At 42.5% G+C, this 14199-nt stretch overlaps 1 protein-coding gene across 7 annotated transcripts in view; it reads left to right on the top strand.

The window, feature by feature from the left end:
* The window catches only part of Apoo (apolipoprotein O), a 53559-nt gene that overhangs the window by 25367 nt on the left and 13993 nt on the right, over positions 1 to 14199 (top strand). For all 7 annotated transcript variants that reach the window (XR_013048095.1, XR_013048096.1, XR_013048094.1 and 4 more), the window contains 2 exons: positions 3287 to 3378; positions 8043 to 8123. Coding sequence is in view for 4 of the 7 variants with exons in the window: in XM_006990108.4 (XP_006990170.1) it covers positions 3287 to 3378; positions 8043 to 8123 (173 nt within the window). In the remaining 3 variants the exon portion in view is untranslated. The remainder of the gene's footprint in view (positions 1 to 3286; positions 3379 to 8042; positions 8124 to 14199) is intronic.

Below are 14199 nucleotides of genomic sequence, written 5' to 3'. Positions count from 1 at the left end.
AAAGTGTTTTTAGAGGCAGAGGCTGAACACTGCACTGGTGCCCTCCTTGGTTCCGCTGAGGAATAAAGTCCTGCACATTTTCCTCTTTCATCCTCTGCCATTTGTTTTCACCTTGTTGCTAGGCTCTCCAAACTTAGTATCCGCCTAGTTCTATATCACCCTGTAACCTGGCCTGGACTTCTCAGATCCACTATTGAGCCCTGTTTTCTGGGCTTTTATGTCACCTTCTTCGTGGTGTGTTCAAGCCATGTTGATGAACTACATGCTTAAGTTGCTTTTAAGAAAATTATGAGAGGCAAACTTGCCAACACCTTATATATCTATTCCTTATACTGACAGTTTGGATAGCTTGGAGTTCTTTTCTATCCAAACTAGCATCTGGCATTGCAGATGGCAGAATGGATAGCCAGTCTGGATACTTGTTGCTTATCCTTTTTTTAATTCTTGGACAATTTGAAGATCTTCAGTGTTCTGAATTTGTATGGCATGGTGACTACACACAGATACTTTTAGCCCTTGTAGTGTGCCTTCTTTAGCTCAAGAGTGATATGTATCTTCTTTTTCTTTGAGGATTTGCTTTCTTTTTCCTTCCTGAATGCTTTTAATTAAGAATTGAGTTCTTTCTAAATGGCCATAGTGTGTCTTAGGTTTTCCTGCTTATTTTTTTCATTTTTTGAATATTTTCCTTTGGTCATTTCCATGAGGTCTTTTTCTGTGGCTGTTTGTTTTTATGTTGAACTGTTTTCTTGTAGTGTAGTAGCTTCTGTTGATTTGATGACACTTAACAGGTTTAGCTTTGTTTTTACAGTTCTGTTTCCTGTTGAGTCATTTGATTTTCTTCTTGCTTGTCTTGGTCTTTCTCTTTTATGTTGCAGGCTCTCCTCCAATGTCTGCTGATCCCTGGTTGTCCAGTCATGTTTCTGAATGAGGCAATTGAAATGCTAGTAAGAACTCTGTGTATAGATATGGCTTGCTGGTAGGCAGGTTCTATGTTAGGGCAAGCTGGATGATGGGAGCTGCCTTTGTGTGGAGGTTTTAAGCACTAACACTGGTGTGTGTGTGTGTGTGTGTGTGTGTGTGTGTGTGTGTGTGTGTGTGTGTGTAGTATTGGTTCTCAGCATAAAATTAATGATTTTTTTCTTAGTGAGACTTTGCCCTGCTTTTAAAATTGGCCTGTCACGACTTCCAGGAGCAGGTTTGCACTGGGATGGCATGGAGGGAAGAAAGGAGTCACCCACTCCATGGATAGGACTTGGATTTATCTTCCTGTCTTGCTTCCTGGTTGCTCTCTCTATTGCCCATAGTCATTTCCATCTGTGCCTGGGGAAGATCTGCTCTCTCCTTTGCCACACATCCCTTCTTCAAGACAATGCCAACTGGTCTTTCATTTCCATCCATACTCTTTTTTAATTGGTGTGTGTATGTGTGTGTGTGTGTGTGTGTGTGTGTGTGTGTGTGTGTGTGTGTGTGTGTAGTACTGGGGAACAACCTGGGGCCTCATACGTGCTAGGCAAGTGCTCTACCAACTGTGCTATAGTCCTAGCAGGCGATACTTTTTTTGTGGTGCTGGGAATGAAACACAGGGCTTTAAGCTAAGCAAGTAATCTACCACTGACCTACATCCCCAACCTGCATGATTTATCTGCCAGTGGCCCCTCTATACATTTTCTCTTCCTTACAGGGTTTCTGATCTGTGTTTTATTTTCTTACTGCTGTTTTAATGAAATCTCAGGAAGGAGAGGAAAGGAACAGTTGTCTTTTGTATTTAAATACGAAGGCGGTCAGTTTGCTTTAAAAAGATCAAACCCTAGAAACAAAATTACTATTATTATTATTTTTTAAATTTGTTTCCTTAGAAACAAATTGTTCTCAAGTAGGGCATGCTGGTAGTCCCAACATTGTAATCTCCTATATAGGAGACAGAGGCAGAAAAATAACAAGTTCAAGACTAGTCTGGGCTACATAGTGAGACCATCTCAAAAAGCAAAATGAAGCCAGAAAAGCAAAGCCACACAATCAGACAAATAAAACCTGGAAGAAAAGGCAAAGGAGTACATACCTGTAGGCCAACTTAGACTACATTGCTTTAATAATTAATATTTTTGATCATTTTTGAGACAAGGTTTCTCTGTGTAGCCCTGCCTGTCCTGGAACTCACTGTGTAGATCAGGCTGACCTCAAACTCACAGAGATCCACCTGCTTGTGCCTCCTGACTGCTGGAGTTAAAGGCGTGCATATGTCACCACCACCTGACACCTTAATAATTAATTAATGGTGGCTCTATTGAAATATTTGTTGACTGAAGGAAGTCAGTCCCAAAGGATCACACTTTGTATGATTCCATGTATATAAAATTGCCAGAGTAGGCAAATACATAGAGATTGAAAATAGGTTTCTCTCAGCCTCAGCCTTATGTGGTTGTTATTGGGGATGGAGGATGTGGCTGGCTGAGCTAGCTTCCTTCCTTCCTTCCTTCCTTCCTTCCTTCCTTCCTTCCTTCCTTCCTTCCTTCCTTCCTTCCTTCCTTCCTCCCTCCCTCCCTCCCTCCCTCCCTCCCTTCCTCCCTTCCTCCCTCCCTTCCTACCTTCCTTTCTTCATTTCTTGGTGCTGGGAACTTCAGGGCCTTGTGCATGCTAAGCATATGTTTTTACCATCAAAGGTGGGGGTTTCTTTTGAGAATAACGGAGTTGATTGTGATGATGGTTACAGAGCTTTGTGAATATGCTAAGTCATTGTATTTTGTACTTTAAATGGGTGAAATGTATAATTATATCATAAAGCTGTAAAGAAGTAGCAATTTGTTTTATTGTATGTACTATTAAGTAATATTTCAATTTAGAGTCATGTAGCTGAAGTTTTCTCTCTGGGTCCCACCAAGCCCTGGCAGTCCAATAGCTCACTTATAAAATAAACACACAGATGCTTATATTATTTAAACTGTTTGGCCTAATGGCTCAGGCTTCTTGCTGTCCAGTTCTTATATCTTAAATTAACCCATTTCTATAAATCTATACCTTGCCACATGGCTCGTGGCTTACCAGTATCTTACGTGTTGGTACTCATGGCAGCAGCTGGCAATGTCTCCTGACTCAGCCTTCCTGTTCCCAGAATTCTCTTCTCTGCTTGTCCCACCTATACTTCCTGCCTGGCTACTGGCTAATAAGCATTTTATTTATACTGAGCGATATATACAGCGGAGTCAAAGATACCTTGTTTGGCATTGAAAGTATAAAGTAAATTGTGAGAGTAAGGATATCTGGTAATGTCCAACTTTTTATTGATCAGGTTCAAAACTAAAGAAGCTGGTGTATCCTCCTTTTTTCATGGGATTAGGTGCCTCTATCTATTACCCACAACAAGCCATTGCCTTTGCCCAGGTAAGTCAGACCCAGTAAGCAAGTATGTCCTTCAGTCCTGCTTTTGTGTGACTGATAGCTCTCCTGGTTTATTTTATTTTGCAGTTCTTATTACACCAAACTAAAAATTATTTCATAGCCAATTTAAAAGTGTCTCCTCACACCGGGCGGCAGTGACGTACACCTTTAATCCCAGCACTCGGGAGGCAGAGGCAGGTGGATTTTTGTGAGTTCGAGGCCAGCCTGGTCTACAGAGTGAGATCCAGGACAGGCACCAAAATTATATAGAGAAACCCTGTCTCAAAAAAACAAAACAAAACAAAACAACAAAAAAAAGTTTTTCCTCACTATTTACCTCAATACTGGCCCTCCTTCTAGTAATGTCACTATTCAGAGAATGCATGCTAATTTGAATATTAATCCAAGAAAATTTAAGATACCATTTATATACTTACGCAGCAGTCTAAAGACTCATTGTCCAAAGCTGATAATTACAGGCCACTTTCAGCCTGCCCTTACTGCACAGACTGTGCTCTGGCCTTCATGCTTTCTCCTTGCCATACTCACTTTCCTTATTGCAACATGAGGTGTGTGCTCTCCTCTGGTGTGAAGGTCCTATTTGGGGTTCTCAGTTAGTTACCTGTGCTTCTCTTACCCTTTAGACCTCAGTTTGATGATATGGCAAGTAGATTATAGTTGACTGATAACTTGGGGAAGGATAGATCACAGGTTCTCCAAGCATGGCCTTAATGGATCAGCATCTCCTGGGAACTTGTCAGAGATGTAAATTCTCAGGCTCCGTCCCATACTAATTGAATTAGGCAGTGTAAGGATGTGGATTAGCTATCTCTGTTTTAGCAGGGCTTCCAGGTGACTCACATGCCATGATATTTGAGAACCACTGATTTACCCTGGGCAAACTGGCAAGAGGAAGACAGACAGGCTTTAGGGACATAGGGAAGTGCTGGGCAGAACTTCCAGTATCCCATGGACATACTGTCCTAGGAAGAGGCAGCAGTGCAGTCCTCAGAAGCAGGCCAACTCAACACTGGGTCCCTTGGCTTCCTCATGATAGAAGTCCCAGTTCCCAGGCTGGGCTGCAGTCGCAGGTGGGAATCTAGTGGCCACAGCAGTGAAATTGATGGTTTTGATTATGGGATTGTTTGTAACAGTCCTGGAAGCAGAAAGTTAATGTTCTGTCCCTGCTCTTGCTCCAGCTCACTAAGAATTAATAATGTCTGCCTTGCCTAGAAAAAAGAAAAAAAAACTAAAAACTAAACATCATTCTAGTCTCCTACAGTTTGAGAAGTAAATGGTAGGCAGGGCCTGGCTGCTTGTTGTGAAGCAGCTGTGGTTGTCCTCAGAGAGAGGCAATATTTTGCCTTCTGTGCCTCCCATTTGTTGCAAAACATCTTCTGTATCCACCACCAAGGTAGTAGGACGTAATGAAAAAGATCTGGAAGTGGGTAGTGGTGACGGTTGAATAATAAGGATATTCTTACTGCCACTGAAGTATACTCCTAAAACAGTTCAGATGGTAAATTTTGTGTTAATTTGACTTTCTTTTAAAAAGCATGTCATGCATATTTTCTACAAGAAAACCAAGCCAGAAGAGCACCAACTTTGAAAGAGATTTCCCGATCTTTTATCATGTTGTTTACAGTTTCAGTTTTCTTTTTTAGAAACCTCAAACTTGGATGGACCACTTTGCTTAAATTCTGTTCTGTTCAGTAGTATATAGCTAAAAATAATATACAGATCCCACAGATTGGGGCAGGGGAAGTAGTAGCCCAGTGGTAGAGCCCTTGCCCAGCATTTGTAAGGTTCCATACCCAAACCACAAAAAAGAAAATACAATACCCTCATATTGATGGAAAATGTTCTTTTCCTTTTAGAAATGTGAAACACTGAAAATAGCAGTATCCTATGTGGTTAATGCTCAACATATCTAACAAGGATCCTAATACTCTTAGCATATCACATATTTTAAGAGCAGTGGGTGAAACTAAGGAATATGACATGCAGAAATCAGCATGTTACAGAGACCATCCTTTTTTTTATTAAGAAATTTTCTTTTTTTTTTTTTTTTTTTTTTTTTTGGTTTTTCAAGACAGGGTTGCTCTGTGTAGCTTTGCGCCTTTCCTGGGACTCACTTGGTAGTCCAGGCTGGCCTCGAACTCACAGAGATCCGCCTGCCTCTGCCTCCCGAGTGCTGGGATTAAAGGCGTGCGCCACCACCGCCCGGCAGGAATATGACATGCAGAAATCAGCATGTTACAGAGACCATCCTTTTTTTTATTAAGAAATTTTCTACTCACTCCACATGCTATCCACAGACCCTCCCTCCTCCCTCCTCCCACCCCCCAGCCCTCTCTCCCAAGCCACCCCACATCCCTCAAATCGAGGTCTCCCATGGGGAGTCAGCAGAGCCCAGCACACTGAGCCTAGGCAGGTCCAATCCCCTTCCCACTGCACCAAGGCTGTGCAAGGTATCACACCACAGGCACCAGATTCCCAGAAGTCTGCCCATAGACCAGGGACAGATCCCTATCCCCCTGCCTGGGTGTCCCCCAAACAGTTCAAACCAAACAACTGTCTTCTGTATCCAGAGGGCCTAGTCCAGTCACATGGGGGCTCCACAGCCACCAGTCCACAGTTCATGGGCTTCCACTAGTGTGGCCGGTCATCTCTGCATGTCCTCCCATCATGATCTCAACACCCCTCGCCTGCAGTATCTCTCCTCTCTCTCTTCAATTGGATTCCCAGAGTTCAGCCTGGTGCCTGGCCGTGGATCTCTGCATCTGCCTCCATCTGTCACTGGACAAAGGCTCTATGATGACAGCTAGGTTATTTGCTAGGCTGAGACCACTCTTTTTTACAAGCATTGGGACTTTAGACAGGTCGTGGCCTTTGAGTAGATCCTTATAGTCTTCCTGTCCTTACTGTTCTGTAGGATAGGGATAACTCATGTGAAAGTGTTTTGTAAAACAGCACTATACAAAGATTAATTATAAAAATTAAGAAGAGAGTTCTAAATGGTAGCACACGCCTTTGATCCCAGTACTCAGGTGGCAGAGGAAAGCAGAGCTCTGAGTTCGAGGCTAGCCTGGTCTACAAAGTGAGTTTCAGGACAGCCAGGGCAACACAGAGAAACCCTGTCTCCTCGAAACAAAAATCTAAGGCCTGAAGAGATGGCCCCATGGTTAAGAGCTGTTACTGCTTATCCAGAAGAAGTGTTTGATTCCCAGCTTCCACATCAGTGCAGTTCACAACCAGTCCAAGGGATCTGATGTCCTCTTTTGGTCTCCATGTGTAGCTGTGTGCACGTGGCAGACATACATGTGCCTGTGTGCACAAGAGCACACACACACCAAATAAAAACAGTTTTGAAGTATAATTATGGAGTAGAGCAATCAGCATTCTTTGTTATAAGTAGAACCAATGAATGCAAATTACTAGAAGCGTTTTTTTGAAGGCCCACTACTTGGGAAAAAGTTTCTGGGAGAGTTGGCTCAGTGGTTGTGAGCACTTGTTTTTGCAGAGGACCCAGGTTTGATTTCTAGCACCCATATGACAGCTCACAACTGTTTGTAATTCCAGTCCCAGATGATCTGATGTCCTCTTCTGACCTCCTCTGACTTCCACAGGCACTGGACATGTGTGTGATATGCTATATACATACAGCCAACACTGAAACACACACACACACACACACACACACACACACACACACACACACACACACATTCTAGTAATTCAAGCCAGATAGCCAAAGATAGGCAAATCCATTTTAAGGTCATGACCTCTCTAAGGCCAGGGCCTCATGGGATGTTGGAAAGATGATTATGGATCATGCTACCTACAAAATTTCTATAGTAATTAAAAGACTTCATTATGGCTGTGCCTAGGAAAATTGGATGTATCTTCATTGGGTTCACATATTTTATATCTAAGTCTTTAAAATGAATGAATGATTTTTTTTCACCTTAGCTTGGCTTGGTTGATTGTAATGTACCAGGTTGGGTACTAGATGGGTTAGGTAGAAATTTCCTCCTCTGTATGATTTTAAGAATTCTCCATATCATCAGTGGTCTCCTACATTTAGTTTAGAAGATATACCTTCTGGGAGCTGGGATGAAGGTATCAGTAACATATATTACCCCAGGTTTGATCATTAGCACCAGTCATAAAAATATATATACTTATAATTTTTAGCAAGCTATTTTAAGAGATAACTAAATGTAACCAGACTATTTTCTTCTTATCCTTTTTTCTATCTTTGGTTTTTCATTTATTTTTATTTTTTACTTGTTTCTGTTTATAATTTTTTTGCTTTTGAGACAGGATTTCACTCTGTTGTTCAGGCTGGCCTTGAATTTTCAGCAACCTACCTGCCTCAGCCTCCTGTGTGCTGAGATTATAGATGTGAGCCACCAAACTGAGGTAGGATTATCTTTTCCTTTTCTTTTGTGCTAATAGAGATTGAAACCAGGATGTTTCCTAGACAAGTGCTCTACCATTGAATGTTATGCAGGTTTAATGGATGTGTCCCACAACTTCCTATAGTAGTTACACACCCACACACACAGCAGTCAAATGCAGTACTTTTGTAGACAGGAGATAAATTCTCTTGTTTATCATTCACAAATGGAACGTTCATCCATCTTTTCTATTTGTGTTTCAAGGTCAGCGGGGAGAAGTTATATGACTGGGGATTACGAGGGTACATAGTTGTAGAAGATTTGTGGAAGGAACATTTTCAGAAGGTGAGAAACATTTTTATTATCTTCCTTTTGGTTTAAATATATGGTTCTTCTAAGGTTTGGTAAAATACTTAATTAACCTTATTCCTTTAATTGCTTTTTCTGTTGGCTTTCAGTCATATCTCCTACTCAGCTTTTAAATTTTCCTTTTTGGAAGATTAGTAGAAAGTCTGAGTAGTTATTATCAATAGGTCAAAAAATGGTGACTGAAATGCATCCCAATGTAGCCTTATACTATTCTGTTCTATATATAGTTTCCTCAGAGTGAAGCATGTTGTCTAACAGTTGTACCATAAAATGGATTCAAGGTCAGTGAGATGAACCCACATGGTGGAAAGAGAAAACTCACTCCCACAGTTGTTCTCTAACCTCTACACACACACACACACACACACACACACACACACACACACACACACACACACACGTAAATAAATGTGATTAAAAAAATTAAAAATACTTGGGTCTGGAGAGATGGCTCAGCGGTTAAGAGCACTGGCTGCTCTTCCAGAGGACCTGGGTTCAATTCCCAGCATCCACATGGTGGCTTTACAACTGTCTGTCACTCTGTTCCTGGGGAATCTGCCTCTTCTGGCCTCCAAAGGCACCAGGCACATACGTGGTACGTAAGCACATGTGCAAACAAAACATCTACACACATAAAGTAATTAAGTAATGTAAAAAAGCCCTGGAGAGGCAGAGCAGACAGATCTCTGTGAGTTTGAGGTCAGCCTGCTCTACAGAGGGAGTTCCACAGCAGCAAAGGCTACATGGAAAAAAACCTGTCTTGAAAGAAAAAAGCCCTGGACTCCAATGGAATATATTATGCTCTCAAGAAAAAAGAAATGGATAATTGAGACATATACCCTCCCTTGATTTTACACTTAATCATAAGCTCTGTTCTTATCTTTAGTATTATTTGTTCATCTTCCATCTGAGGCTCCAATGTGTTGGGGAGTTGTCATAGGCCACACATTCTCTGTGCTATGTGTTGGATGAGTAGTAGAGAAAGAGGAGGTTGTGCCATCATAAGGATGTGTCACTTTTTCAGTCTCCTAGTGGCCACATAGCTGATTGCATGTGTCCTGTAGAAATGGTCTCTTTTTTGTGATAAAGCAGACTCAGTACAGAACAAGGCATTGTGCCTCCTGTGTGTTCAGATATCCAGCTAAAGGCAAACTGGGGCTCTTATGTTAACAAACCTTCTGCAGCATAGATCAAAGCAAGTTCATTTGGACTCCAATTATTTCAAAAGAAAATACTCAAAAAATATGTAAATGGAAGGTAACAGAGGCAAATATGATCAAAGTATATTAAATACACGCATGAAAATGTCATATAATGAAGCCCGTTATTTTGTACCACAATATGCACTCATCAGAATGTCTTTAAATAATTTCACTAGAGTTGTGGTTTAGTAGCAAAAAAGGAAAAGAAAAATGTGAGCTTAGTATGCACAAGGCCCCAGCACCACAAACACGCATACATATATATGTGTAAATGTCAGGATTTAGGAGTAACATTACAGAGTAAATTATAAGCCCTCCTCATTGTATATATAAATAACCTTTCAGTGCAATGTTAAGACTGATTTTATTTATTTTATGTGTATGAATATTTTCTTTGCATGTATGTCTGTGTCCCACATGTGTGCCTAGTGCCCATGAGGCCAGAAGAGGGTGTTGGATTCCCTGGTGCTGGAGTTACAGATGATTGTGAGTCACCATGTGGGTGCTGGGAATTGAATATGGGTTCATTGCAAGAACAAGTGCTCTAACCACTGAACAGACTCTCCAGCCCCAAGCCTGATTTATATATATATATTTTCTTTATTAAGAAATTTTCTACTCCTCATGCTATCCACAGACCCCCCCCCTCCTCCCACCCCCCAGCCCTCTCTCCCAAGCCACCCCACATCCCTCAAATCGAGGTCTCCCATGGGGAGTCAGCAGAGCCCAGCACACTGAGCCTAGGCAGGTCCAATCCCCTTCCCACTGCACCAAGGCTGTGCAAGGTGTCACACCACAGACACCAGATTCCCAGAAGTCTGCCCATAGACCAGGGACAGATCCCTATCCCCCTGCCTGGGTGTCCCCCAAACAGTTAGAGCCAAACAACTGTCTTCTGTATCCAGAGGGCCTAGTCCAGTCCCATGGGGGCTCCACAGCCACCAGTCCACAGTTCATGGGCTTCCACTAGCGTGGCTGGTCATCTCTGCACGTTCTCCCATCATGATCTCGACATCCCTTGCCTGCAGTATCTCTCCTCTCTCTCATCAATTGGATTCCCAGAGCTCAGCCTGGTGCCTGGCTGTGGATCTCTGTATCTGCCTCCATCTGTCTCTGGACAAAAGCTCTATGATGACAGCTAGGTTATTTGTTAGGCTGGTCACCAGAGTGTACTGTTCAGGCACCCTCTGGACCACTGCCAGCAGACCAAGGTGAGGTCAACCTTGTGGATTCCTGAGAGCCTCCCCAGCACCCTGCCTCTTCCTATTCCCATGATGTCTTCATATATCATGGTATCTCTCTCCCTGTCCACCCAGTCTGTCCCTGTTCCAGCTTGACCCTCCCATTTCCCTATGTTCTCATCCCACACTCCTTGCCCTCTGCCACCCCCCCCCACACACCTAGTCCATTCATGTAGATCTTATCCACTTCTCCTTCACAGGGTCATCCATGTGTCCCTCCAAGGGCCAAGACTTTTATACTGGTGGTTTATAAGGAGTTGGTCCCCTTTGAGCCCATTTAAAATTAGCTCTTTTATTAAGGGCTGGGGATATAGTTCATTGGTAGAGTGCTTATGTAAGCATGTGCAAGACCCCAGGTTCAGTCCCCACTACCACTCAATACAACAACCAAAAAACAACAAAAAAAACCCCGAATAAACAAACAAACAAAAAACCCAACCCAGCCTTTAGTCTCCAACTCATAGCAGTCCTCACCTAGGCATCCCAAGTGCTCAACTAGCTCTTAAGAAGGAAATTCTGGCCGGGCGGTGGTGGCGCACGCCTTTAATCCCAGCACTCGGGAGGCAGAGGCAGGCGGATCTCTGTGAGTTCGAGGCCAGGCTGGGCTACCAAGTGAGTTCCAGGAAAGGCACAAAGCTATACAGAGAAACCCTGTCTCGAAAAACCAAAAAAAAAAAAAAAAAAAGAAGGAAATTCTGCATCAGTATCACATGTCACCTGGCACTGCCTTTTAAAGAATAAACCTACTTTTGTTTTTACTTCTGATATTTTCTTTGGAAGCCTGCTTACCTGTTTAAAAAATCTCCTTAACAATCACACACCTGAAAAGAATTAAACATCAGAAAAAAAAACTGTACATGTCTCTGAAAAGAATCATGAAAAGTGAGACCAAATTAGTATCTACTGCTCACTGGGCTGTGGTGCAACCACAGACTAGGGCATACTAACTTTAGAGGAGGATCTTCTAGGAGCCTCTGTGGGTTGCTGTGATGTCTCCAGACATGCATGCACACCAAAGCAAAGGTTGGTGTCACTGGGAAACCCCTTTCTCTGTTCAGGGAATTCAACCTAATACAGGACTGTAGTTGGAACAAATTAAACAGACCAACATTTTGTGGTAATTTGAAGACCCCAGGAAGAAAAAAAATGATAAACCCAAGGCATTTAAAGCTGTTCATAGATTTTTTTATGCAAGTCTTCTTGGAGTTGGGTGGTAAAGATTTCTAAGTAGCTCATCATTGGGGGCTAGAGAGATGCCTCAGTGGTCAAGAGCACTGGCTACTCTTCTTGAGCATGCGGATTCAATTTCCTCATGACAGTTCATAACTGTCTGTAACCCCAATTCCAGGTGCTGCACATCTCCTGGCCTTGCAGGTGGTACACAGACATACATGGAGGCAATTACCCATACACATAAAATAAAAATGAAATGAGTAAATAGTTCATCATTATGGGTCTACAGTTGTGTTTTGTCTGTTACACCGCTGCCTTTTTCAAAGTTACTAGGAACTTGATAGTGCTCTTCATGTATTTACCCAGCAAGGCATACTCCTCCTGATGGCTGTCCTCAGCAAGAGAAAGTAAAATTGATGTTCACTATGTTAGATGTTGACTACAAGTTTTCAGAGAAAAAGAGTAGGAGTCATATTAGATCAAGGTTTGATAGACTTAGATTTCAGAAATTATTTGATAATGAAGTACCCTTTTCTCTGATGACATATTATGACGACCCGCGCCCCCCCCCCCAGCACCTTGTTGGATTTCATGCTTTTTAGAGGTCTTTGGACTTTTTTAAAACTGCAGGTACATTTTAATTAACTATTTCATCAAATGCTAATTATAACCCAGCAGAAGGACAGCATGGTTCAAGACCATTTGCAGTTGAGAATAAGTGGAAAGCAGGAAAACAATGGTTTAACCTTCAGTCGATGACCTCCTTGTAGGGGGACTCCCTTTCTTACTTTAATTTTCTTTTTTTAAAAAAACTTTAAAAAATTACTTATTCTTATTTTATGTGCACTGGTGTTTTGCCTTCACATATATCTATATGAAGGTGTTGGATCCCCGGAACTGGAGTTACAGACAGTTGTGAGCTGCCACGCGGGTCCTCTGGAAGAGCAGCCAGTGCTCTCAAACACTGAGCCATCTCTCCAGCCCCCTTATTTTTATTTCCATGTATTTATTTTTCATTGTGCATGTTAATCATATGGTGAAGGGTTTCTTTTCATTAATTTACTACTACTATTATTATTTTACATGAGTATGAGTGCTTTTTCTGCATGTATATCTGCATCATCTGCATGCCTGGTGCCCAGAGAAGCAAGAAAAGGATGTTAGATCCCCTGGAACTGGAGTTAAGATCGGTTGTGAGCTGCCATGTTGGTTCAGGGAACCAAATCTGGGTTCTTTGCAGGAGCAGATTTTAACCTGTGAGTTAAGCTCCATGAATTTGTTTTTGAATTGAGAGCAAAGAGTTAAGTAAGCAATGTTGGAACAGGAATCTTTGGGGGCCTTGAAACTGAGTATATTGTCTTCATTGACTATCAGAACAATTAAATATATATCAACCTATAATATAGTTGAGGGGATGAAGCATACATCTGAAATATAAAACAAACAGAAGTGCCAGAAGAAAGGCACAGAAAAAGGCTTTTTGAAGGGGACTGGGTGGGGTGGGGCACTTTATAAAGGGAGACTTGGTTGGAAGTTGGTTTACCTTTTCTTTGGTTTTTTAAGACAGGATTTTTCTGTGTAACAGCTCTGGCTATCCTAGAACTCACGTCTGTAGACCAGAGATGGGTCTGCTTCTGTTTCCCAAGTGCTGGGATTAAAGGCATGTGCTGCCACTGCCCTCAACTCAGGTGTAATTACCAGTCTCAAGTGTTTTCTAACTTGGATTTTTTTGTGCTGTAGTCATGCAGTACATATTTTGGGGTATGTACAGTTAAAGAAATTAATGGACATTGTGTTTAAAGCAGGAACCTAAAGTCTTAAATGCAGGCTGGGGAGATAGCTTAGTAAAGTGCTTGCCTTGCAAGCATGAGGATCTGAGTTTGAACCCTAGAGCCCACATAAAAAGAGTTAGGCATGCTGACATGCCCTTGTAATCCCAACCCTGTGGAGGTGGAGGTAGGTAGATTCCATGGTCTCTCTAGACAACCAGCCTAACCTAATAAGAGAGCTCCAGGCCAGTGAGACTTCCTCCTCCTCCTCTTCCTCCTCCTCTTCCTCCTCCTCCTCTTCTTCTTCTTCTTTTTTTTTTTTTCCCGAGACAGGGCTTTGTGCCTTTCCTGGAACTCACTTTGTAGCCCAAGTGGGCCTTGAACTCACAGAGATCTGCCTGCCTCTGCCTCCCGAGTGCTGGGATTAAAGGTGTGTGCCACCACTGCCCAGGGAGACCCCCTCTTCAAAACAAGCAAATGGCATCTGATGACAACTAATGTTATCCTCTGGCCTACACACACACACACACACACACACACACACACACCACAACACGCACGCGCGAGCGCGCACACACACACACGTGCAGGTACACTGTGTACATGTGCATTTGCACACACGCACCAGCAGGTACACTGTGCACATTTGTGCGCGCACGCACACACA

Source organism: Peromyscus maniculatus, chromosome X, assembly GCF_049852395.1.
Source record: "Peromyscus maniculatus bairdii isolate BWxNUB_F1_BW_parent chromosome X, HU_Pman_BW_mat_3.1, whole genome shotgun sequence".
Taxonomy (NCBI): Eukaryota; Metazoa; Chordata; class Mammalia; order Rodentia; family Cricetidae; genus Peromyscus; species Peromyscus maniculatus.
This window is presented reverse-complemented; position numbering and strand designations above follow the sequence as displayed.